General features: G+C 36.4%; 1 protein-coding gene across 1 annotated transcript in view; it reads right to left on the bottom strand.

Annotated features, from left to right (window-relative positions):
* Nucleotides 1-26,466, bottom strand: part of IFIH1 (interferon induced with helicase C domain 1) — a 60,418-nt gene that overhangs the window by 8,020 nt on the left and 25,932 nt on the right. Inside the window, exons 4-12 of the mRNA XM_069574331.1 lie at nt 24,819-24,923; nt 19,629-19,849; nt 10,651-10,861; nt 9,387-9,604; nt 8,120-8,236; nt 6,010-6,133; nt 5,177-5,449; nt 3,661-3,920; nt 1,120-1,269 (exon numbers count right to left, since the gene is read on the bottom strand). Of these exons, the coding sequence (XP_069430432.1) occupies nt 1,120-1,269; nt 3,661-3,920; nt 5,177-5,449; nt 6,010-6,133; nt 8,120-8,236; nt 9,387-9,604; nt 10,651-10,861; nt 19,629-19,849; nt 24,819-24,923 (1,679 nt within the window). The remainder of the gene's footprint in view (nt 1-1,119; nt 1,270-3,660; nt 3,921-5,176; nt 5,450-6,009; nt 6,134-8,119; nt 8,237-9,386; nt 9,605-10,650; nt 10,862-19,628; nt 19,850-24,818; nt 24,924-26,466) is intronic.

Raw genomic sequence — 26,466 nt, 5'->3', positions numbered from 1 at the left:
ATAGATGGGGAAACAGTGGAAACAGTGTCAGACTTTATTTTGGGGGCTCCAAAATCACTGCAGATGGTGACTGTGGCCATGAAATTAAAAGACGCTTACTCCTTGGAAGGAAGGTTATGACCACCCTAGATAGCATATTGAAAAGCAGAGACATTATTTTGCCAAAAAAGGTCCATCTAGTCAAGGCTATGGTTTTTCCAGTGGTCATGTATGGATGTGAGAGTTGGACTGTGAAGAAAGCTGAGCACTGAAGAATTCATGCTTGTGAACTGTGGTGTTGGAGAAAACTCTTGAGAATCCCTTGGACTGCAAGGAGATCCAGCCAGTCCATTCTAAAGGAGATCAGTCCTGGGTGTTCTTTGGAAGGAATGATGCTAAAACTGAAACTCCAGTACTTTGGCCACCTCATGTGAAGAGTTGACTCATTGGAAAAGACTCTGATGCTGGGAGGGATTGGGGGCAGGAGGAGAAGGGGACGACAGAGGATGAGATGGCTGGATGGCATCACTGACTCATCGGAAGTGAGTTTGAGTGAACTTCGGGAGATGGTGATGGACAGGGAGGCCTGGCGTGCTGTGATTCATGGGGTCGCAAAGAGTTGGATACGACTGAGTGACTGAACTGAACTGAACTGAACTGAGTAACAAAAATGTTATGGCCTTGGCCAGGAACCTCACCATCACTGCTATCATCCTCATGAAAAATTCATTGTGAGTAGTGAGGCATTTAACACATCAACTTCTGAAATACAAGTATTTCTTAATTTGGTGGCTTTCTGATTATCTGGTTGATTTCTCTTTTTGTAAGAAAACAGATATATTTTTTAAACTATGTGTGCTGTTCTATTAAAAGAAATCAAAACACAGAAAAAAAGGGCTTCCCCTGTGGCTCAGCTGGTAAAGAATCCGCCTGCAATGTGGGAGACCTGGGTTCAATCCCTGAATTGGAAGATCCTTGGAGAAGGGAAGGACTACCCACTCCAGTATTCTGGCCTGGATCGCGAAGAGTCGGACACAAATGAGCAACTTTCACTTTCCATTTCATGTGTGCTTTTACTAAAAGAAAATAAAACAAGAACACAAATTAAGAAATTAACATATTTGAGGTATCTGAATGTACCTGGACCATGGCTATTTCATTAGTGACGAGACCATAACGGATAACAATATTACATTCTTTAATATCCAGACCTTCTTCTGCCACTGTGGTAGCGATAAGCAGATTTATTTTTCCCGTGCGAAATTTACTAATGACTTCTTTTTGTTCATTCTGTAGAAACATTTTAGTAAATTAAATGTTGTAATGCTAAACACATTAAAATCTTCTAATTAGGAAAAGAAATACTAAATTGCAACTGGTCAGTGTAAATGAAAGGATTAGATCATACACGGATTTGCTGCCATCTGTTTTTGGCATTGAACAAAGACATGATGGTGAGGCAACATTTGATTTCCAATCTGGGATTACCGCACAATAACAAAAATATTTCCATCCTCCAGTCTGGAGGTGGGAAGGCCATCATTTGTGCCAAGGAAACAAACTGATGGGTGACTTAGGAGGAAGAAAGGAGGAGATGCTTTCAGCTGAGAAGAGGATACAGCAATGAGAAACTAAAATAGGCTTTGCTTTTTACTACATTAACTTCAGAATCTTTAACAGTCAGAGAATAAGATGCAATGACACTTTTAAAGACAGTCAAATTTTGAGTCAGAGAGAAAATATACCCTGTATTTTGCATTTGGTCACTTTAAGAGTCATTCAAGCAAAGAAACATGAAGTATTCCTGGCAGAAACTGAAAGCGTTGGTTGCCTCCAGGGAGAGGAGCTGGGAGACTGAAGGACACCAGTGTGCCCTGTACCTTATTAATTTTTAAAGAGGTAAATATATTATCTGTTCAAAAGGATGATATAAATAAAAATGAAATAATAGGTTATTAAAAATGTAATTAAAACAGTTATATTTAAATTTTAAAAATCTGAATTTTGCAAGTTAACATAGGTAAAGGAATCAAATATTCACTTTGGCTCTTACATGGGAGGAACTGGTGAGCATAATCCTAGCTTGATGTAGCCAGTGGAGTTTTATTTTCATAACTATTCTTATCAAAGCTGTTGACCCAGTCGCCTTTGGTGTATATTTACCTTATCTTTTGCCTCCATACATTAAATAAAAATACGCCTGTCAGACAGACTGTATGTTCTCCTATTCCCATCCAATTCTTTTCAGAGGCAGGATGACATATATCTTTCTTTTTGACTTCTAACTGCTGGAGAATCCTGCAGAAAGATCCCTCTCCAGTCTTCTCTGGTAATTTTTCCTTCTTGCACTCATGCCCACTATTGATACAAACTAGACAGATCCTTGAATTTTAGATGTTTGTGCCTTCATTCAAAGGAGTAACTTTAATAGTGAGAATTTCAGACTCAGTGTCAGACCCTCCCATCATATTACATAAATGCCTAACTCCTCTTCCAATAAGTAAATCCAAGTTAGTCTACAGGTGAGGATGTGGGGAGTGAGGAAGGGGGTGTGTTCTATATTTTGGCATTCAGCCACCTAGTCAAAACTGGATAAGCAAAAAGTAGCTTGAATGCATACTTGCCATTTGTAACCCATCTCTTTCCAAAGAGGAGCCAAGGCCAAATAAAATCAAAGTCTTAACACTAAAGCTAATAGAATAAAAACTAAAAAGTGGGACCAAAAGTGAAAAAGTATAGGTATATGACTTATAGGAATTAAAACAGAAGCTGAGAGAATGAACTTCAGTTTTGCTGTAAGTTTCTTGGCAGCTAGGGCAAAGAGGAAAACATATCAGGTAAAGCAGCTCTCATCATAAAGAAGGATGTAAACCCCTTACCTAAAGAAAACAGTGCTTTCTTTGGCATAAACTTTAGAGGCAACTCCAATATAAGTAGAGAGTATACCAAGAGTTTTGGTGCACAATTTGAAGAACAACTTCTTTTCAATCAATGTTAAAACAAATTTAGTTTGTTCCAATGAACCAAATGATGATGACCTTAATGGAACTAAAGTGTCCCTTTGTCCAGAAAAACTCAGGACAAATAGGACTTCAGAAGACATTTTACACTAACAAGCCATTTCTGTTTCACTTATATTTATAATCTCCATAAGTGTCTTTTTTCCCTTCTTCCAAGCGTTTTTTATTGTTAACATAAGTAGTATAATAAATTAAAAGCAAAACAAAACAAAACTTGAAAAGAAAATCTCTCATGGTCCCAAATCTCTATCACATCAAATGTCTTAATTTTTCCAAGTTCCCTTAAAGATCTCATCCTATGCAAACATATTTTACATAGTTCTAATTATAATGCACACATTTTTGTGGAAATTTGACTTTTCCATTTGATATTATATTGTGACTGTTTTCCCATTTTGTTACTAAGTTTAAGTGTTAAGCATTTTTTGCAAAAGAAACCCAATATAGAAAGTTCCTCCAAGAACATGGAGAAAGTGATTCCTAGAACAAAGTTTACCCTATCAAACGCCACAGATTGATGGCTATTAAACTCACATTTTCTTTCAAGAACAATTGTTTCATTTTATTAAAGTATTTGTGGGTTGGTGAGATTGATGAAAAAAGACTACAAGTGAAGAGAAATGACAACATAAGAAAAAAATATCCAAAAGGATGTTTTCACCTGTGTCATGGGCTTGAACTCACTGCTGTGTCCAGCGCCAATAAGATGGTGGGCTTTGACTCCTACTTCTGAAAATTTTTCATTTTCAGTAATCCACTGGGAAAGGGCATATGCACTCTGTCGTGTTTTTGTGAAAATTATTCCTCGTGCTGACCCTTCAGTCCTTGAATATTGTTCCATTATGGTGTTTCTCAATTTGATGAGCTTTTCATTTTCATGTTCTGGGTTTTGGGCTAGTTTTTTCAACTTTTTCTTATTTCCTTTAAGAAATAATTCATTTATTTCATTTTTTAACTCAAGCATACTTGATTTACAATGTTCTGTCAGTTTCAGATATACAGCAAAGTATACAGAAATATATATACATTTTTAAATATTCTTCTCCATTATGGCTTATTCCAAAATACTGAATACAGTTCCCTGGGCTATACAGTAGGACCTTGCTCTTTATCTGTTTTATATATATGGATTGTAGTTTGTATATGCCAATCCCAAACTCTTAATTTATCCCTCTCCCTCTGCCTTTCCCCTTTGGTAGCCATAAGTTTCCTATCTATGTCTGTGAGTCTGTTTCTGTTTTATAAATAAGTTTGTATCATATTTGACTTTCCACATATAAGTGATACCAGATAATTATTTGTCTTTCTCTGAATGGCTTACTTCATTTAGTATGATAATCTCCAGGTTCACCCATGTAGCTACAAATGGCATTATTTCATTCTTCTTTTATAGCTGAGTAGTATCTTTCATTGTCTGTGTACATGTATAGCTACAGATACAGATGATATAAATATAGATATAGATGTATAGCATCTTTATTATCCATCCATCTATTGATGTACATTTAGGTTGCATCCATGTCTTGGCTATTGTGAATAGTGCTGCTCTGAGCATTTGGATGCATGCATCTTTCCAAATTAGAGTGCTCTCTGGATATATGCCCAGGAATAGGATTGCTGGATCATACAGTAACTCTGTTTTTAGTTTTTTAGGGAGCCTCCATACTGTTGTCAACAAGTGGCTCCACAAATTTATATTTCCATCAGCAGTGCAGGACAGCTCACTATTCTCCACACTCTCTCTAGCACTTGCTATTTGTAGATGGCCATTCTGACTGTGTGAGGTGACATCTTATTACAGTTTTGATTTGCAAGAAATAATTAGGTTAAATTCATAAAATATATGAATAACTAACTGGAAGACTTCGTATAATGAAGTACTAAGAAGTTCAACTATAGTTAATCTTGTGCCGTATCCAATAATCAGGCTAGTTTTTAAAATAAATTTATTGTGGTCAACCTAATAATAAAACCAGATGACCAAATGATAAATTAAGATAATACAGCTCATCGCTAGTTAATCTCATCAATTAGAAATAGCTCCAATATGAATGGAGTTTCTTCTTTCAAAATGAGAAATTTTAAGAGAACTTTTTGAAGAGTTCTTAAGAAGCAGTGGGTTCATGCCAAAGAGATAAATGCATGAGTCCATGCAAAAATGTTACACTGATTCTTACCCAAAAATAGAGATATGAGAAAGTCATCTGTCTCGTGCAGCTTCAAAGGTGCCTTTCCATCACCCACATCTTCATTATCACCATCGTCATCACTCTCATCACTGTCATCTCCTAGGAGGACCGCAAACTTCTTCTCTTTCTCATCATTGTAGAAAGTTTCAAGGTGATTATATGCATCAATCATACGGATTGTGTCATTAATTTGTAGGGCCTCATTGTACTTCCTCAGATGTTCTGCACAAACACGATCTTTGCGATTTCCTTCTTTTGCAGCTATGAAAAATATGTTATGTACAATGAAATAATGATAGAATACTCCCCTAAGTGTGCTGTGGGCTTAAATATGTTAATATGTTTATGATACTGACTTGAAAATAGGCTTCACTTTGGTTTTGAAATGAGCAAATTAAGGCTCAAAATGTGCCATGAGCACAAAAAGGAGGCGAGTTTCTGACTCCTAGGCTTGCTACTTCTATTCTGCATCAGCAAAAAAAAAAAACAAAAAAAAAAACAAACCACTTGATTCATGCTGACTCTGAGGAATAGCATGAAAAACACATTAGTTAAGTTTGCATGTGGAAACAGAGATGCTAATATTTATCTTAATACTTTAAATGTATAATAAGTGAAAGACTCTGGAGATTAAGAGAAAATGGATGAATTTGTGCCTCTTTCCTTAGATAAGGAGTCAGGACATTTTTATCCTTGTCCTACTTAGAACACAGAAATTCCATTTGCTATTATATTTGCTTTCCGTTTGCTTGGGAACATGTGACCTGGAATCTTGGTATAAACATGGGATAAAGCAAATGTTATGTTAAAACCCAAATTACCTTTTTTTTCCATTTGAATGAGCCATTGTTCATAGGGTTGAGTTCCAAAATCTGACATTGGACTAATTTGGCAAAAAATTTGAATCTTTGTCATTATTTCTAGCAGCTTATCTTTAAATGGATCCTAAAAATAAATGATATACTTAATCTTATATGTTTATATTGTTGAATTAATAGCATTATCTTTAATAATTTATATAACAAATTTGATTCAGACTCATTGTCTAGACAAAGTAACAAGTTACTCTGATCACCTCTTTATGCATTCATTTTCTTTTTTTTTATCAGTTTCTATTTTACCTCAACCCTCAAGCCACACCACACCAACACTAGGTATCTGTGCTGGAATTTCCCGTTTAAAACTTAAAAAATAAAATTAATGAATGTCCTACATCTTGAATGCTCATAGCTATTTTAAAAACACATATTAAAGTTAACATCCCAATTATTTAAAAAGCCTGAACTTAATTAAAAAAAAACATTCCTTGGTGAAGAACTGGTTTCAATATTATTTGTACCAAGATAAATTTTAAAAGGTAGAGTTTTGAGAAAAGGCAGACATAGAAGAATACATACTATGGGGATTTCATTTTTTATTTTTGGCCACACTGCTTAGCATGTGGGATCTCAGTTCCCTGACCAGGTATCAAACCCACGCTTCCTACACTGGAAGGATGGAGTCTTAACCACTGGACTGCAAGGGAAGTCCCTTGATGTGGATTTTGGTTATACAAGTGTTTTCAGTTTATGAAGATTCAGCAATCTGCACACTTATGAATTTGAACCTTTCTGTATGTGTGTTATATTAATACTTCAATTAAAAAGTATGTGAAATGAAAGTCACTCAGTCATGTCCGTCTCTTTTTGACCCCATGGACATACAGTCCATGGAATTCTCCAGTCCAGAACACTGGGGTGGGTAAGCCATTCCCTTCTCCAGGGAATCTTCCCAACCCAGAGAGTGAACCCAGGTCTCTGGCACTGCAGGTGGATTCTTTACCAGCTGAGCTACCAGGGAAACCCAATAAAAAGTATAACTAAAGTTAATTAAGTTGGAGGAACCTGGAGGAGGGCATGGCAACCCACTCCAGTATTCTTGCCTGGAGAATTCCACGGACAGAGGAGCCTGGTAGGCTATAGTCCACAGGGTCGCAAAGAATCGGACACAACTGAATGACTAAGCACAGCATAAGTTAATTAAGTTAAAAGATAAGGTAGCAAATTCTTTGAGGATGCTGAGGATTAATTTTAATGATTATGATTAGAAACATGCATTTAAACTTATTAAGTAAAACTGAATGAAAAGTGAAGAAAAATCAAGTACAGTCAAATGTGCTAGTTCAGCTGGAACAGACAGTTCTATTTTTCAAAATTTCCAGAAAAGAATGACCTATGGAGATTGGTTGCTAAGATTAGTTTGGTACTTATATTTCAAACACAATATTATCTATTATGCATATTTCATAACTCAACATCCTTATGAGGTAGATTTGCAAAGATTACACTTACTATCAAGGACACACAGCTAAAATTTATGGTGCTTTTTATAGTTTACAAAAGAAAGTACTGGCATAATGTTCTAGTCACAACCTTCAAACTGACTCAGGTTGATTTTTATAATAAGATATTCATCACAAAAGCACTGTTAAAGTAAATATTTCACTTATTTACTGTACATATTTTCCTAAGAAACTAAATATGTCAATTAGGTGGGATACCTGTTATCATTGCCAGCTGAAATCTGGTAGTCAAAAATGGCTCTGTTCAATGTTGGGAAAATCAATGCAGAAAAGTAAAACAAATAAAAGAAACTATGGTAATCTCTCTAGTTTAGCTTTACAGCCTTCCCCACCCTTACCCTTTCTCTCCCACTACAACTGATACTTAGTAAACAAAACACTAAGCTACTCTTTGTACAAACTAGAAAACCAAAAGATTAAGAATTCACAGCAGTGTTTTGCTGCCGAATATCAATAGAAAAGAATAAAACAAACTTTTCTGCAAAAATTTAAAGTAATATTATTCAGAGTGTCAGTGTAAGATAATCTTTGCATCTTTCAGTTGAATATAGTATCATCAATCAAATAAATATAAAAATTTAAGCACATACTTTTTTGGTGTCATCTGCAATTACAAACTTTTTGCATGGCTCCTTTATTTGCTCTTTAAGTAGATTAATATTTTGTTTCACGGTTTTAATGGTAACTGCATCAAGATTGGCACATATCTGAAAAAGAGACACTTCAATATTCAAATAGTATTCCTTTTTAATTGATTCAATGTAGAATTTTTTCTTCTGTGAGAAATATAGCATGATTTTCTAAACGCAGTATTTTAGTATTGCTTCACTGCGGGTCCAACCAGTAACATTCATCCTGATAGAGTAAAAACGGAACTTCTAAATCAAGTTGGTAGAAAATTCCAGAAAAAGTATTTCTTTTCATTTCTTACATTCCATTTTTCCAGATGGAAAAAGTAACATGGAGAGAGTACAGAAAATTGCAGAGATGCAAAAAGAATGTTTATAAGCTAACCATATTACACAAGGCATTTATGGGTCATCTTGACATCCATGGATCATATTACCACTTTTTTCTACACATAAAGAGGACAGTGCAAAGATAGGGGCAGACAAAGCCCATGTACCTGGATTTAGATTGGAGTTAGTCCTTAATTCTAGTAATAAATAATATGTTGGAAAAAATAATTGTGCTTTTGTCTACTCTCTATGCTTTTTACCAACTTCAACTTAAAAATAAGGGACTTAAAATGCAAATACAACGCCTTCGTGTCAACATCTTATGTGAATTACTCTGAATTCTTTCAGTGCTTGAGATCAACAATAGTACTATATGTGTTGTTACCATTTTGGTGCAGCGGACAAGAAATATGTTTTTAATTAAAGATTCTCATATCTCCATTTCCCATTTAATTTGAATTACCTGGAACCTGAGTGTCACACAGAACAACAACAACAAAAAGGCACAGAAGAAACATGCAATTTTGAAATGCATACAGTATGTATGAAAATTAGAAACTTTCATAGTTTATGCATACTTCTATGAACAGATCGTTACGTTTGACAATTAGGGATAGACATCTAAAGGCAGGTATTTAATTTGTCCCCGTTTTTCATTAAGTTTGCTCTCCATAACGTTTTTGATATTGTTCTCTGTCACAGTAATTTATTAAGGCACTTACTGCTTTGTACAAGACTGAGTCTATTCACTTCAAAGCATATAGGTTTCTTTTAACTCATGAGCATGGAATACCATCCTTCATGCATTCCGCAGCACTTGGACTTAATCTTAACCGAGAAGCACTGGCATTTGCTCTAACTTTGGTCTTTTGACTCCTGCATAAAGTTAATGACTTACTTTTAAAATGTGTTCTTCTGCTTTGGCTTGCTTTTTGGCTCCTCCGACACCTGGTGAGGCTGTTAGTCCCACTATCTGAGGTAAGGGAATCACTGGTTTGTTTTCTTTCTTAAGTTTATTGTTTTTCAACTTCTGTTTCAAATAACGCCTCATGATGTTGTTATAAACCGCTTCTTTGTTGGTGTGATGGCATTCATCAATGATGATGAGAGAAAAGTCTTAAAAGGAAATGAAAATGGTTTATTTGTCCATATTGGCAAAATAGAGTGAAAAAGTACCTTTAAGTTAGTAAACTTAGCAGTCAAGTATCTCTCACTTTTTAAAGGGAAATGTAAGTATCCTAGCCACCTGTATATACAGATGTTTATGCATATTATCCATGAAACTATCCCTGTTATTATCGCCATTTAATAGGTGAATTTCAGAAAATTTATAGATCTAAAAAGTGTTATGGGATGGATCAAATCCTGACTTACTCCCCAAAACTCTCAGAATTACATTTTTGTTCTTTAACAAAATATTTAAAGTTGGCCAATTTTATCTTCATTCTATCAAATGAAAAACATTATTTAAAAAAGAATAATTTTACCTTATTTTAACATTGCATTTAATTATGATTTCATATACTTCCTTCCCTACTTTGCTCCTACCTTTTCTTCCCATCTCCCACAAAATAGAAAGGACTGTATTTATTCTACAGAGAAGAGGGCATATCTAACAGGATCCACTAAAACTTAAAAAGAACTTGTTGGTACTTAGAAATACTGAGCAAATTGGAAGCCCAGTAACTGTTTGATTTAATAATGATATATTGATGCAGAACAAAGTGACCTAGTTAAAAACTTATCCCACTTTTTGTTTGCTTCCCCAAGGAAGAAAGTTTTTAATGAAAACTTAAGCAATGGAAGACAATCTAAGTCAAAATTATGGAGTGGGAGATTGGGGTTAGCAGATGTAAGCTTTTATACGTAGAATGGATAAACAACTAGGTTGTAGAAGAGTTATATTCAATATCCTATGATAAACAATAATGGAAATGAATATTAAAAAATAATGTATATATGTATAAATGAATCATTTTGCGATACAGGAGAAATCAATACAACATTGTAAATCAACTACACTTCAATTAAAAATTGATAAAACATAAAATAATAAACATTTAAATATTTAATCAACCTTTAAAAACTTATTTAACTAATACAGTCCCTGTTACTACTATCAATATTAATACTATTTTATAAAAATAAACATTTCAACCAACCTGACAACTCTATACCATCATCTTCACCTTCTTCTGAGTTTAAAAGGGAGTTTTCAAGGATTTGAGCTGTACTGATAATAACATCATGAGACTTGACAACTTCTGGAAATGTTATTTTCAATTGGGTATCACCACTTAATCTAGTAACATGATACCATTTCTTCAAAAATGGTTCGAACTCTTTTCGGAAGAGCTGTTCAACTAACGGTACCTTTAAACATGCCAAAGTTAAAAAGAAAGAGAAAGTATTGTCAAACAAAAATAGTATTAATCAAAGGCCTACTATGTGCCAAGCATTAACAGAAATGTTTGCATTATAAGTTAATTAGATGTAACAGCCTATCCATCATTTCATCATCCACACGTCAATAAGCATTTATTCAATGTCTTTTCATTAGGTGTAGACATTGTGTCTGGAACACAAAGATGTTTAAGGTATAGCTGACAACTCTCAGGAACTCTTTCTAGCCGAGCACATGGATCAAGACTCAAGAAAAGAAAACAAATGATCACAACACAATGTAATAATTCTTCCATGGAAACAAAGAAAGTGATAGCAAAATGGAAGAAGCAACTTCCATTTTGGAAGGGTTTAGAAAAAATTTTAATCTGTAAACCGTGGGTTAGTGAAGAGATAAACAGAAATTAGGCCTGAATAAGAAACAAAATTTGAATTTTTAAAACAAAGTCAAGCTATAAAGGGCTATGAACACCAAGAGTATTTTAAATTCAATATAACAGTTCACAGGACCCTAATGGGCTGTAGAGTTTTTGGAGGATCACGCCAGAGCCAACCTGCCTAAGGAATTGGAGGATGCAGAAAACCAAAGGTAAGAAGGTTAAGACATTGTCTAGGAGAACAGGTGGAGTTAAAGGGATGGACTGCTAGACCAGCTTTGGTGGCTGAAAAAGAACAAAATATCAAGTTCCTTAAAAAAAATAAAAATTGAGTTACTAATGATTCAACAATCCTACTCCTGGGCATATATCCAGAAAAGACAAAAACCCTAATTTGAAAAGATACATGAATCTCAGTGTTCATAGCAGCACAATTTACAATAGATAAGAAACGGAACCAAACTAAATGTCCATCAACATATGAATGTATAAAAAAGATGTTATATATATATATATATATATATATGCATATAATAGAATATTACTCAGCCACAAAAAGAATGCAATAATGCCACATGAAACAACATGGGTGGACATAGAGATTAACTTACTAAGGGAACTAAAGTCAAAAAGAAAAAGAAAAATATCATATAACTTATACATGTAATCTGTCCTTGGAAGAAAAACTATGACAAAACTTGACAGCATATTAAAAAGCAGAGACATCACTTTCCTGAGAGAGGTCAAAGCATTCAGTCAAAGCTATGCTTCTTCCAGGAGTCATGTACAAATGTGAGAGTAGGACCATAAATAAGGTTGAGCACTGAAGAACTGATGCTTTCAAATTGTGATGCTGGAGAAGATTCTTGGGAGTCTGTCAGATTGCAAGGAGATCAAGTGAGTCAATCCTAAAGGAAACCAACCCTGCATATTCATTGGAAGGACTGATGATGAAGCTGAAGCTCCAATACTTTGGCCACCTGATATAAAGACTCATTGGAAAAGACCTTGATGTTGGGAAAGACTGAGGGCAGGAGGAGCAGGGGGCAACAGAGGATGAGATGATTAGACAGCATCACTGACTCAATGGACATGACTTTGAACAAACTCCAGAATATAGCGGAGGACAGAGGAGCATGGCATTGAGGTTGGACATGGCTTAGTGACTGAACAACAATACATATGTAAACTAAAAAAAATACAAATGAAGTAAATGTAATCTAATGTAATCTAAAATACAAATGAACTTACTTACAAAGTAGAAACAGACTCACAGACACAGAAAACAAACTTATGGGAGCTCCCAGGTGACCTAACGATTACGATTCTGGCTTTCACTACCCTGGCCCAGGTTCAGTCCCTTGTCTGAGAAGTGAGACCTGCAAGGCTGGTACTGTTTTGCCCCTGAGCCTAGTGCTGAATTGGAGGAGTGCTGTCAGTTCTTCAGTCCTGCATTCACAATGCCCAGTGAGGTCATTATCTGCATTCTACCTCACTTTACATTTAGAAATGTCCAGCCTCGGTAACAGCTGAACCTGGTCAAAGCGTTAAGGTTTTGTTGCTCAGTAGAGAACAAAGGAGTTGAGTCTTTGTATGTTGTAGTGACCACTGAAGGTGACTGAGTTGACACCTCAAGGTTCTCACATCACCAGTCATTTAGAATAGCTCGATTACTAGGGAAAGGAATAACCGGGCCCCTGTTGTTTAGTTGCTAAGTTGTATCCATCTCTTAGCAAACTGAAGGACTGTGGCCCTCCAGGCCCCTCTGTCCATGGGGTTTCCCAGGCAAGAATACTGGAGTGGATTGCCATTTCCTTCTCCAAGAGATCTTTCCGAACCAGGCCATCTTGAAGGTTATCTCCTACAAGAAGCTGTACAGTGGAAGCCCAGGAATGTACAGCATGGCAAATAAAGTTGGCAGAAAGAGTTTCAAGGGCAAACATCAATGAATGAACATTACATTTCTCCTCATGCAATTATCTGATAATGTGATCAGTGGTTATCTTATTTAAAAAATAAGATTTTTAAAATAAGATTAAATTAGATAATATAAGATTTTTAAATAAGATTTTTTTTACCTTATTTAAAAATTTAAAAAATATTCATTTTTAAAATTTTGAGATGAACTCTGTTTATGTGAAAAATAAGGGCTGGCTGACCTTCTTAGTTGGACAGAACCAAGGAAGAACACTTCTTTGTATTATTATTTAGTAGAAATGATGAGGGCTTCTAAGAGTGAATGTAGGAGGGGAGAAGGGGCTAAAAGGAGCCCATGAATTCCAAGGACATAAAGTGAATAAATGACAAAGTTTGGTAAATGAAAGAATATAACACAGGGTTGAAAGAGAAAATTTCACTTAGTTGTTTTTCTCCCTCCAAAGTGAGATCTCTTGTCTGTCTGTCTCTCACAAAATCAATTGAGAGATTTGGAGAACACAGACTCCCAAGCCCCACTCAAGAACTACTGAACCTAGAGACTGACCATATTTAGGAAAGAGTCTTGAAGCCTGCACTTATGAAGCTTCCAATATGACATTTAAGTTTTCTCAAAATTTTTTTAAAAGAGAACCACAGCTCTTCTTTTTCTTCCACAAAGTCATTACTGATTCAGTTTTATAGGACTATTCTTTTCATTCTACTTATACGAGACAGAGGAAACAATCTAAGAAGGAAGTCAGCAAAAAAGAGTCTGAAGAAGTAAAAGAAGATTAAATGTAGTGGAGATTGCATGCTCCAGAGGAGAGAAAGTGAGCTCTGAAAACAAATACTCCAGCTACTTGCTTAGTGTGACCTTGGACAAGTCACTTAAGCATCTCATCTCCAATTAACAAAGTCAGGAAAATATCAACCTGTGATGGAAGTGTTATGAAAAATAAATGAAATAGAGGCTGACATAGTGCCAGTACTCAGAAAACTTCCCTGGTATTTCACCATCTTTTTATTCTAGTAGTAGAGAATGGTAGAAGGGAAGACCAGTTCCCTTCAGAAGAAAAGGGTTCAAGTCTCAGCTCTGCTGCAGATGACTCCTGACAGGCCAATTAAAGCCCAAAGCCTCAGTTTCCTGATTGCTAAAATGGTGATATTTATGGTTACTAAAAAGAAGCCTTGATGAAAGTGAAAGTGGAGAGTGAAAAAGTTGGCTTAAAGCTCAACATTCAGAAAACTAAGATCATGGCGTCTGGTCCCATCACTTCATGGGAAATAGATGGGGAAACAGTGGAAACAGTGTCAGACTTTATTTTTGAGGGCTCCAAAATCACTGCAGATGGTGACTGCAGCCATGAAATTAAAAGATGCTTACTCCTTGGAAGAAAAGTTATGACCAACCTAGATAGCATATTCAAAAGCAGAGACATTACTTTGCCAACTAAGGACTGTCTAGTCAAGGCTATGGTTTTTCCTGTGGTCATGTGTGGATGTGAGAGTTGAACTGTGAAGAAGGCTGAGCACTGAAGAATTGATTCTTTTGAAGTGTGGTGTTGGAGAAGACTCTTGAGAGTCCCTTGGACTGCAAGGAGATCCAACCAGTCCATTCTAAAGGAGATCAGCCCTGGGATTTCTTTGGAAGGAATGATGCTAAAGCTGAAACTCCAGTACTTTGGCCACCTCATGCGAAGAGGTGACTCATTGGAAGAGACTCGACTCATTGGAAAAGACTCTGATGCTAGGAGGGATTGGGGGCAGGAGGGAAAGGGACGACAAAGGATGAGATGGCTGGATGGTATCACTGACTCAATGGATGTGAATCTGAGCGAACTCCGGGAGATGGTGATGGACAGGGAGGCCTGGCGTGCTGCAATTCATGGGGTCGCAAAGAGTCGGACACGACTGAGTGACTGAACTGAACTGAACTGAAAAAGAGGAGCTGTGTGATTTCAGTGAGAGGATGTAAAGTGCAACACAGTAGTCATTATTATATTAATACACAGCTCTCATTTCCTAGACCATAGATTCCTTGAGGGCAGGCTCTGCATTTGATTTGTCTTTAAATAGTCTCATGCTGCTGAATCATTTAAGAATCTCCATTCGATGGAGTAGAGAAGGAAATGGCAGCCCACTCCAGTATTCTTGCCTGGGAAATCCCATGGACAGAGAGCCTGGTAGGCTACAGTCCATGGGGTTGCAAAAGTCAGACATGACTTAGAAACTAAACCACCACCACCGTGGTCTGGAGTGGCATAGAAACCTGAGGTTCTGCGCATAAAGGATGGGCTGAGATATTCAAAGAAGCAGCATATTTTGGTCTACAGAATAAAAAGACGTTGTCACAGGAGGTGGCAGGTGTTGGAAATCCTGAGACTCACTTTGGGTGGTATTGACTTCCTCCTGAAGGACACAAAGAGAGCCAGATGCAAGCCTGACATGGCTAATTGGGAGGTGTGTGGTCCTCTTGGAGCCTTTTCCTGAGATGTGACAGAGTGCCTGCCAAGACTAATCAAACCCAAATGCTACCCACTTCTGCTGAATCATATGGGGCTGTATTATAGCATGTAGGAACCTGGGATTTCTCTCTCATGATGTTGAAGTCCTAGATAGGAAATAGAAAGTCTGGGAACACAGGTGGTGTTTTCATTTCTCCCTGCATCTGAAGGCGATAACTTTGGAAAGGATAGAGAAAGGGAGACAAAAGTAAATGGTATTAAGAAACAGGATTTCTCCTTTCTAGGGTTATAATATTAATGCCTTGCCAATGGGCCAAATACAGAAAGCAGGTTATGTTGACTTACTGGGTCAAAGATTATCTGATTCAATTGAAAGAATTAAATTACTTTAGAATTCAAAGCAAAATTAACGATTATTAGGGAAGATCTAGTGGAGAGATGTCCAGTAATTCCTAGGGAAAAACAAGAGGGAAGCAGATCAGAAATTGGACCCACAGCCTTAAATGTCTACAGAGCAATGCAATGGATATGAATAATTAATGAGGATAATTTCACATTTAAACATGGATGCACATGTGAATTCATAAGTATCACCTTGATCCAACAGGATGAAAGATTCACAGCCAGAATATAGCATTGAGAGGATAAGGAGTTATACAAAAAGGAAGGTGCATGAGATACACACAAAAATATGAGACTTGAAAAGATCAATCAAGATTAATAACATGAAAAACATAAGTGTAAACCTAAGTATTTGGATGTAGGCTCAAAATTAACCTCCAAAAATAACTTAAGAGAGGTCTAGTTTAACAGATCTTCAAATGAAAATAAGCTGAGACTTCTCAGGTTATGAAAACTTCAGATGAGTCTGTGGGTGCCAGCGCTGGTGACAAAAAGCAAACCTGGTCATAGATCACATCTCATCTTTCCTGTATTGTGTACTGACTTTATCTATAGTATTTTGTCCAGCCCTAAACACTGTGTTTTAACAGGGTCTTATTGGCAATGGCACCCCACTCCAGTACTCTTGCCTGGAAAATCCCATGGACGGAGGAGCCTGGTAGGCTGCAGTCCATGGGGTTGCTGAGGGTCGGACACGACTGTGCAACTTCATTTTCACTTTTCACTTTCATGCGTTGGAGAAGGAAACGGCAACCCACTCCAGTGTTCTTGCCTGGAGTACCCCAGGGATGGGGGAGCCTGGTGGGCTGCCGTCTATGGGGTCGCACAGAGTCGGACACGACTGAAGCGACTTAGCAGCATTAAGAACATATAAGAGAACTGGAGTATTTATCACAGGAAATTAAAAGAAAAATCCCTCTGGAGTCATATGATGCTTGATGTCTTTTCTTTGTGAAGGGCTATCATAAGGCAGAAAAATTAAGATTTAGCTTACTCTGTATATTACAGAGGAAAGAATGCTAAGCAATGAGTGCGGATTATAAAGAAACAGATTTTGATGAATACAGGTATGTCTTTCTAACAGTGTCAGTTGTTCAAAGAGTGGACCAAGCTCTCTTGTTAGAAGGAGGACCTTCTTGATGTTAGAAGTTACTCAGCAGAGGTGAGAGAACCACTTGGCAATAAATGAAAACCGGATCTTACAGGCTTCTTTCAACTCTAGTAGTCTATGATGCTGGATAAAGGAAGTAAAGGAAGCTGATAAATCAGAAGTAACTTCTAGGTTTTGAGGTTACATGCTTTGGAGGAGGTAATATAGCCAACAGAGAGACAGACAAGGGAAGGAGAGGTCTTTGGGAGAGTAAATGAAGGGAATGAGTTTGAGGAAATGGAAAAATGTTCAGACTGTATCAAGAGCATCAGTTTAAGTCGGGTTGCCATTTCCTTCTCCAATGCATCCAAGTGAAAAGTGAAAGTAAAGTCGCTCAGTCGTGTCCAACCCTCAGCGACCCCATGGACTGCAGCTACCAGGCTCCTCCGTCCATGGGATTTTCCAGGCAGGAGTACTGGAGTGGGGTGCCATTAAGGAATTGCAATGTATTAGTTGTTAAGGTGAGGAGGAAGGAAGGGAAGAAGTAACTAATATTCACTGAGTCACTCTTAGACTTTAAATAGATTATCTCATTTAAACTTCCAACCCTATATAGGGTAGTAGTATTTTACTCACTTACAGATGAGGAAACTAAAGTGAGAGAAGTTCATAATTTGCCCAAGATCAAATTACTGGTAGGTAGAAATAGTATTTACACCTAGATTTGTTTTATTCCAAAAGATAATATCCTAAATAAGGAAAATATATGAAAAGCCATGGGAAAAAAATTCTAATGTGTCACTATCACCACACACACCAACTGTTCTAACAGTGGACATGTAAGTATGAAGAAACAGTATTTAGGCTTAGGGTGTATATACAAAATGCTTTTGGAGTTACATGATAGAAATCATTAAGATCATGGATTCTGAGTACACTTTTCTAATACTGAAAAGCAGACAACTAAAACTTCCAGCATGATAGAAATCCAAAAAATAGAGGAAAGTTACACATACAGTCTATAATTATATTTTCTGTAAAGGAGCAAATGAGAATCTAGTCACCATTCATAATGGGAAAAAGATTGTTTCTGGTCATGGAAACTGTACTCAATTTTACTCCATAAAATGGTAAAAACTAATGTCCCCAAGTTACAAACTTATAAATTAATAAACTTTGATATATCTGAATAAAGTTCAACTAGACTTTGTTTAAAATGGAGACATACCTGTTTATGAAGATAGACTTTAAAAATCCTAAGATAAAAATATTAAAGCAAAACCTCAGTTGCACTGAATGATATATGTGTATATATATATATTTTACATATATATAAACTATTTGAAAATTATTTCTCTATTAAACTTGATATAAATTAGTCAAATATTCACTTAATTTTCTCTTCATTTTCAGACCAAATTATATATGTTCTGAATAAAGAGCACTTGCCACTTTTGACTGAGGGTCAGTGGTTACAAAGGGCTTCCCAGGTGGTAGCCCAGGTGATGCTAGTGGCAAAAACCTGCCTGCCAGTGCAGAAGACACAAGAGACACAGGTTCCACATGACTGAAGTGACTTAGCACGCACACACTCATGCACGGTGGTTAAAGAGACTCAAGAACACAGTGTTTAAGCCTAGATTCTAGTCATATTTTGAGGTCATTTATGTCCATATGCAATGATAAGTCAGTACTAGTTCACCATAAAGAAAATCTGGGTAAATACATTCTTTATACATCAGTATAAATTAGAGACATTAATAAAAATAGAGACATTACTCTGCCTACAAAGGTCTGTATAGTCAAAGCTATGGTTTTTCCAGCAGTCATGTACAGATGTGAGAGTTGGACAATAAAAATGGCTGAATGCCAAAGAACTGATACTTTTTGAACTGTGGTGTTAGAGAAGACTCTTGAGAGTCCCTTGGACAGCCAGGAGATCAAACCAGTCAATCCTAAAGGAAATCAACACTGAATATTCATTGGAAGGACTGATGCTGAAGCTGAAGCTCTAATACTTTGGCCACCTGATGCAAAGAGCTGCCTCACTGGAAAAGATCCTGATGCTGGGAAAGATAGAAAGCAGGAGGAGGAGGGGATGGCAGAGGACGAGATGGCATCACCGACTCAATGGACATGAGTTTGAGCCAGCTTTGGAAGTTGGTGATGGACAGGGAAGCCTGGCGTGCTGCAGTCCATGGGGTCGCAAAGAATCAGACATGACTGAGCAACTGAACAACAATACATTGGTTACAGCTCTTTGATTTAATGTTCTGGTTTAATAGGAAAAACAAATCTACTTTAATGGCTAATAATTTAGATATTAGAGAGAACTGAAAAAACAAATATTTAAAATAAATTACTCATTTTGACATTTTTCCTAATTAAATCCATGTGATCCATTGTTACAAATATCACTATACAAATGCTTCAGAAAAAAGTAATATGAAAATTAAGCATGTTCTATTTATGTGCTGTCTGAATACCTTATTGACGAGAACCATAACTTTTCCAGGTTCAGATGCTTTTTTCTTCTTATCCAAGTGATCCTTGGCAATGTAAACGGCCACTCTGGTTTTCCCACTCCCTGTAGGGAGGCATATAATGATGTTCTTCCCCTCCAGGGCAGGCTGGGCCACTTCCAGCTGGTAAGGCCTGAGATTCAGCTCTGGCTCGGGGGATGCTCTTTGAGCCACATTCTCATCATCTGAAGGAGGTTACAAGGAAGAAAATTAAGGAAACAGACAGCAAAATAACTAAGGCTAAGAAGCCTGAAATGGAACATGGGCCCCTTGCAGCTTAAACCTCCTTTCATATGGGGTCCAAACCAATCCATTTTCTGTTTTCTGTACCAAACGGGTCTCAGCTCTCTGTGTTTGCAGGACACAGCCCAAGCACTCTGGAAGTGGCCTAAGGCATGGGAATGGGGAGGGAAGGGATTAATAGGATGGAGGACTAGGAAGGGGCGACACAGAGAAGTCTTTTCAGAGAGTGGACAAAGCCAAGTGGAAATGACTGTGGTGCAGGCTTGGCAGTTAATGATTCTTAGTGCCTCAGACTTGCCATTTCTTTGTGGAACCATTCTACCCCACCCAATTCTCTTTCACCAACAGATCAAGAGGGATGGGGAAAGTAGGACTCCTTGTTCTATATTCCCCCTCACTTTTTATTGCGAAGAAACACTAACGCTGATGCTACTTTCCTTCATGTGAAAAACTTTACCTGACAAACCAAATACCAAAAAGCATATCTATCTATCTTCTCTCTGTAGATCATCTATCTTAAATACCTAAAAATGGTTCCCCCAATCCATTTTTGCCATTTAAAGCAACCAGATTAAACAGAAGCTGTATTTAGGGAAAAGGTGCTAGCCTTTTCCATGCTAGCCTTCAATCTGTAAGTATGCAATGAAAAATGAAAAACAATTTTGTTGGTTCATAACTGGATTGTGACTAACTTTGCTATTTAGCTTTGAATGCGATTTTTATCACTTTCTTATAGGTATGTCTCCACACATTCAAGTTTTCCTGAAACTCAAAGCACAATACATTAAAAATATTTTCAGCTAGCGTAGATATCTACATTTAAAATACTGATAAAATACATACTAACATACATTAATTTTATAAACATTAGAATAAAATCATTATATCTTGGTTTAAATATACATTTTTTAGAAGTGAATGAGTTTATCTATATTAGTCAGGGGGAAAGATCTAAAAATGTGTAACTTATCATGTGGAATGCAATAAAATAAATATTGTATCAATTTAAAAGCCCATCTTTTGCTTTATGTAATCACAAGAAAAAAAATGAAATGACAGCACTTATCAGTATTACATTACACATGAAGTAAGCATTCTCTCTCTTATCAATGAATGCAAGAAAATCAAACTAACAGAATCCCATTAACTTCAAAAAAAATTGCTGATTGTTCCATTTCAGCAACTGGATGATTCTGTTTAACCAGGTTTTAACTTGCTGTGATAGCACTATCTGAACAGGTAGGAAAATTCACACCAAATACCACTTAGTAAGAGTCGTCTACTAACCTGGCAGGAAATTTGCCTTCTGTATGGATGAGTAAACATATATGCAATACATTTACCTTATCATTGGCTCATCTGCTGATTCATTTATTAGGATCGTCAAGAAGAACTCATTTAAGATCACCAGCTTTTAAAAACACACATTGACAAGTTTTCTTTCCATGCTTGTCTTTGTTTTTTTTTTTTTAATTTTAAAATCTTTAATTCTTACATGCATTAACTCTATAGCAATTATAATAACCCATCCTCTATTATATTTACATAAGATTCAAGTTGACTTCAGAATATCATTGTGCCATGCTCAGTCGTGTCTGACTCTGCGACCCCATGGACTGTAGACCGCCAGGCTCCTCTGTCCATGGAATTTTCCAGGCAAAAATACTGGAGTGGGTTGTCACTTCCTACTCCAGATGATCTTCCTGACCAAGGGATCTAAACCATGTCTCTTGTGACTTCTGCATTGGCAGGGGAGTTCTTTACCACTAGCGCCACCTGGGAAGCCCAGATAGCTCAATACCATCCACATTTTTTTGAGTCAAGTCTAGGAAACTTGATTGGTAGCCTCAAGTTTAAAAGAGAGGCACAGAGTGAATACGGAAAAAATCAGAGTTGGATTCATTGTGAGGATAGCATCCAAAGAAAAAGAGCTGGGTGAGTGCTAAATATTCAGCCTGATTCTTGCCTTATCACATCCTCTGACACAGGAATGAAAGAATATATCCACATACGCAATGAAAAGAGAATTTTCTCTTCTCTGTCACCAGAAGGAGAGAATTGGGCTGGTGTCAGGGAGCCAGGAGCCAATTTCCTTTATAAAAAAAAAAAATGTTTGGGTTTTGTTTGTTTGTTGTTTGCTTCTTTTTGGCTCTCTTCAAAAAAACAAAATTAATTAAATGCAATAACAAAAATGGTATTTAAAACATGCACAGGCTTTGAATAATATTGTGCCCATCCTCTACAATAATTATTTATCAAAGACCTTAAAATTATACTATACCATACAAATGGTCAAAAAATGAAATCAGATAAGGCTTAAATAATAACATTTTATTGAAACTACACCATGTGGCAAATTTCATTCTCACACTGATTTTTGACAGCTGAGTTATTCTTGGAGAGAAAAGGTCTGTCACTGCATGTGTTTGAAAATGACAAAGTATTCCTTTACCTATAGTATGTAACCTCAGAAAAATATATCATTCCAGCTGGACAAATATTAATAGATATTACCTCAAAATAGTAATAGTAAGGAAACACTTTCTACATATCAGGCCAATGTGCATTGCCAAAAACATTGCCACTTTGCAAGAAGCAGTATATCCCTCTGAGACTGAGGAATAGAAAAACAAAAAAGCCTCTCATGGTATAATTAAAATACTTAAACGTCAAAAGTACCACTAATTATGCTTTACTATGGCATAATAATACTATGAAGGAACATAATGTCACATCCACGATTCTTATGCCTCATAATGTAACCTCTAAACGTGGACAAAGGGCGTGTGGAATAGGACCCCTTGGATGTCAACTTCAGAAATTAAAACATAATCCCAAACACTGCAATGCTTTCAGTGAGTCAGTGCGTGTTTAACAATTTGCAGTTTACATAAATCTATCTTAAACTGATTTGTATGTCAACTTATAGCATGCACATGAAAGAAAAGAATTTCACAATTTTATGATTTCAGAATTTTGCTATCCACTATGCAATCTTATATCTACTAGTCTTTATTCCTAAGCACTAACCATCCAGAACTTCAATGAGTTGCCCTTTAAAAATGTGTTTGCCTTCAAATGTATTTGCCTTTGGAAATGTATTTGCTTTTTAAAAGTAGGTTGCATTCAGATTTATCACGCCTTTCATGCCATATTGAAGACTGAAAATCAGTAAATAGTTGCATTTGCTAACAGTGCTAAACAGACAAAATGCCCTGCACATAGAGGATATCTATTAGATAGTAATTAAATGAATGAATATTGTTGAAAAGCCCTTACTCAGACAAACAAAAATTAGGAGAAGGTCCAGAAGCTTAAAGCAATCATAAAGATGTTAAATATTAGCTAGAGTGTATTTTGAGTTCTAGTATCAATAGCATTTAATAAAAATGTTAATTATTAAATTTAACAGTTGTATAACAAGCACAGAAAAAACAAATAAAAGCCATAGAAATATGCACATGCCAAGAACTTAATATTAACACTGACTAAATTGAACGGAAAATTAATTAACCCTTTTTAATTAACATTAAAGTTATGACTGACATTCGGTGAATTGAGTTTCCTCAAATCAACTTGTTCTAAGTTGTTTGGGGGTTATTAAGAGACAAGGGCATTTAAATAAAGAGGTGGTACATTTCCTTTGGGAAAGCTTTTAGGGCAGATGGCCATCTTTATGTAAACTGTTTTGCCCTTTTAGGCCTATTGTAGATGTAAATTTCTATAATCCTTCAGACAATCCAGGGTAATCTGAAGTACACAATATTTTCTAAGTGTTTTGTACAACTCAGTCACAGAACGGATGAAGAATAGTTTCTTAATATGCCATTTTGCTGCTGCTTCTTTGCTGACCGTATTGTTAAACACTGATTTTTGTTTGCACTAATTTGTTAATTTTAATTATGAAATATTTCAAACACACAAATATTAGAAAGACATGCAAGGGCCCATTGCCCACTCTTAACATTAACATTTCACCTCAGTCGTAATAATGGAAATGCATATTCAAAGGACAGAAAGAAGAGATAAGAAATGGATTAGACTGACTAAAGTTAGGGAGTCTGATAACAGGAAGTCTTGCTAAAGTGTGGAGATTGGGAAGAGGCCCTCTTATTTACTGTGTGTGTGTATGCTCAGTTGCTAAATTGTGACCAACTCTTGGTGACTTTATGGACTGTAAGCCTTCCAGGCTCCTCTGTCCATGGGATTTTCCAGGCAAGAATACAGGAGTCAGTTGCCATTTCCTTCTCCAGGAGATATTCCTGACCCAGGGATTGGACCTACATCTCTTGCTCGGCAGGCGGACTCTTTACCACTGCACTATCTGGGAAGTGGGTGGGATATTAAACCGATACAAATAACAATTTGGGAAATATCTAGTAAATTTCTCATTTAGTGATGAAAATACTTTGCAAACTCAATTAAAGGGATGTTTATAAATATTGAAATTCTTCAAACTATATGTGTATATTATAAAGCTTAAGAGGGACTCATTAAATGCCGTTAACTATAGTCATCTCATTTATATTACCTTTATTTATAATGTATTTTAATTTCTTAAAATGCAGGGGTTGGAAATAAATGTATAAAATTGAGTATACAATTTAAAGGCAGTCAAATTAATTGAAACAGATCACATAAATAAAATAGATTACATGGTTCTACAGAGTGTGGCATATGCCAGACCAAAAAGCTATGTATCGGATCAAAATTAGAGACCTTGAGTCTAAGACTTGTAAGTTGTACTTTTCAAGAAACTGAATGGCAAAGTTCCAAAACTATTTCAACTGTAGAAAAGAATTGCTTTAATTGCATAAATACATTAGGGAGGGTATGAACAGCCCCCATGCGTTCCACTATATGGTGTCTTATTTCACACTTTTTAAGGTTTACACAACAGTTAGGCAGTACCTGAATCACTTCCCATGGTGCCTGAATCACTGCCCATGTTGCTGTTATGTCCAAGACTTTCATCTAAGCAGCTGACACTTCCTTCTGCCAAACTTGTGTCTGATTCTGCAAAGGAAAACATTTTAAAATATTTTAAAAATATTTCTGAGAATAAACGTATTTTAACTGCACACCTCTACAGCACACAGTACATACAGTTCAATGCAAGTGGAGAAGGTACATCCAGACAATCACGAATAAAAGGTAAGAGTTTCTGGCAAGCAACGCTTAAAAACTCCACTGTGAATGAGCAGCTGTCGGGGACTGAATCAAATACATGTATTTACCTACTTAAAGTACCGTACATCCAATATGAGGGCTCATGCAAATTTGTAAGGAGTTACAACTTTTGTTGTCCCCCTTTGTGTAAATTTTGTCCAAAAAAAATATCTGAGCCTGATATTATCACTTAAACATAAGTACTATGTAGAAACCGTTGAGTCATCCGCATATAAAATGGTAGAGAATTAATGTTACAGAACAATTAACGAATTAATAAAGAACATGGTTCTACTGATAAGTTATGAAAACAGCAACTTAGTGATACACATAACTAAAATCTTACAAAGAATTTACTCAGACTATCAGGCAAGCCTGACATTGCAGGGGCACTAGAAGCTTACATGAGGTTGGAAATTATTTTTTTCTTTCTTATAATTAAACTAAGCTTCCATCAAGAATGACAATTAATACAAGTGGCAAGGGCACATTTCACTTATTAATCCTGATTTTTTTCTTTTGTTCTTTATCAATTCCTTTTGAAAAACCTTAGGCTTCCCTCCTTATAGTTCATTTCCAAGGATTTATGCAATCCCATCCGCAAGGATCAGAACTATTGCTAAACTGGTAAAAATAAATGAAAGATGGTTACAGATGTTGGTTTTGGAATTAAAAGACTTGTGAAATTTGCTGTTGGCAATGCTATGAGCCTAACTTCCTTCCTCTTGTTTAAAATTGGGCTAGTAGAGGTACAAGTTATTATGTATAAAATAAGCTACAAGAATATATTGTAGAACACAAGAAATATAGCCGATATTTTATAATAGCTATAAATGGAGTGTAACCTTTAAAAACTGTGCACACCTGTAACCTATATAAGGTTGGTGGCCATAGTGGTAAAGAAACGGCCTACCAATGCGGGAGATGTGGGTTCGATCCTTGGGTCAGGAAGATCCCCTGGAGGAGGGCATGACAACCCACTCCAGTTTTCTTGCTTGGAGAATCCCCATGAGCAGAGGAGCCTGGTGGGCTACAGACCAAGGGTTGCAAAGAGTCGGACACGACTGAAGCGACTTAGCACACATGCACACATGTAACCTATATAAATATTGCACATCAACTATACTTCAATAAAATAAGAAATAAAATGGAGTCAGCACAATTTACTTCACAGTATTTGACAACCATGTAGTAATGTTAGGTACAACAAGTTCTTTGCACATACTTGTTGGTGATTGAAAAATGAAATAAAATTCAAGTAGTTGGTGGATTACTAAGGCAAGAGTGTCATTTAAAAATATTTGGGGAATTCCCTGGTGGTCCAGTGGGTAGGACTCAGCGCTTTCACTGCCTGGGCCTGGGATTCAATCCCTAGTCAGGGAACTATCAA

This window comes from Ovis canadensis, chromosome 2 (assembly GCF_042477335.2).
Source record: "Ovis canadensis isolate MfBH-ARS-UI-01 breed Bighorn chromosome 2, ARS-UI_OviCan_v2, whole genome shotgun sequence".
NCBI lineage: Eukaryota > Metazoa > Chordata > Mammalia > Artiodactyla > Bovidae > Ovis > Ovis canadensis.
Note: the sequence above shows the minus strand (reverse complement) of the source record. Positions and strands in the feature narration are given on the sequence as shown.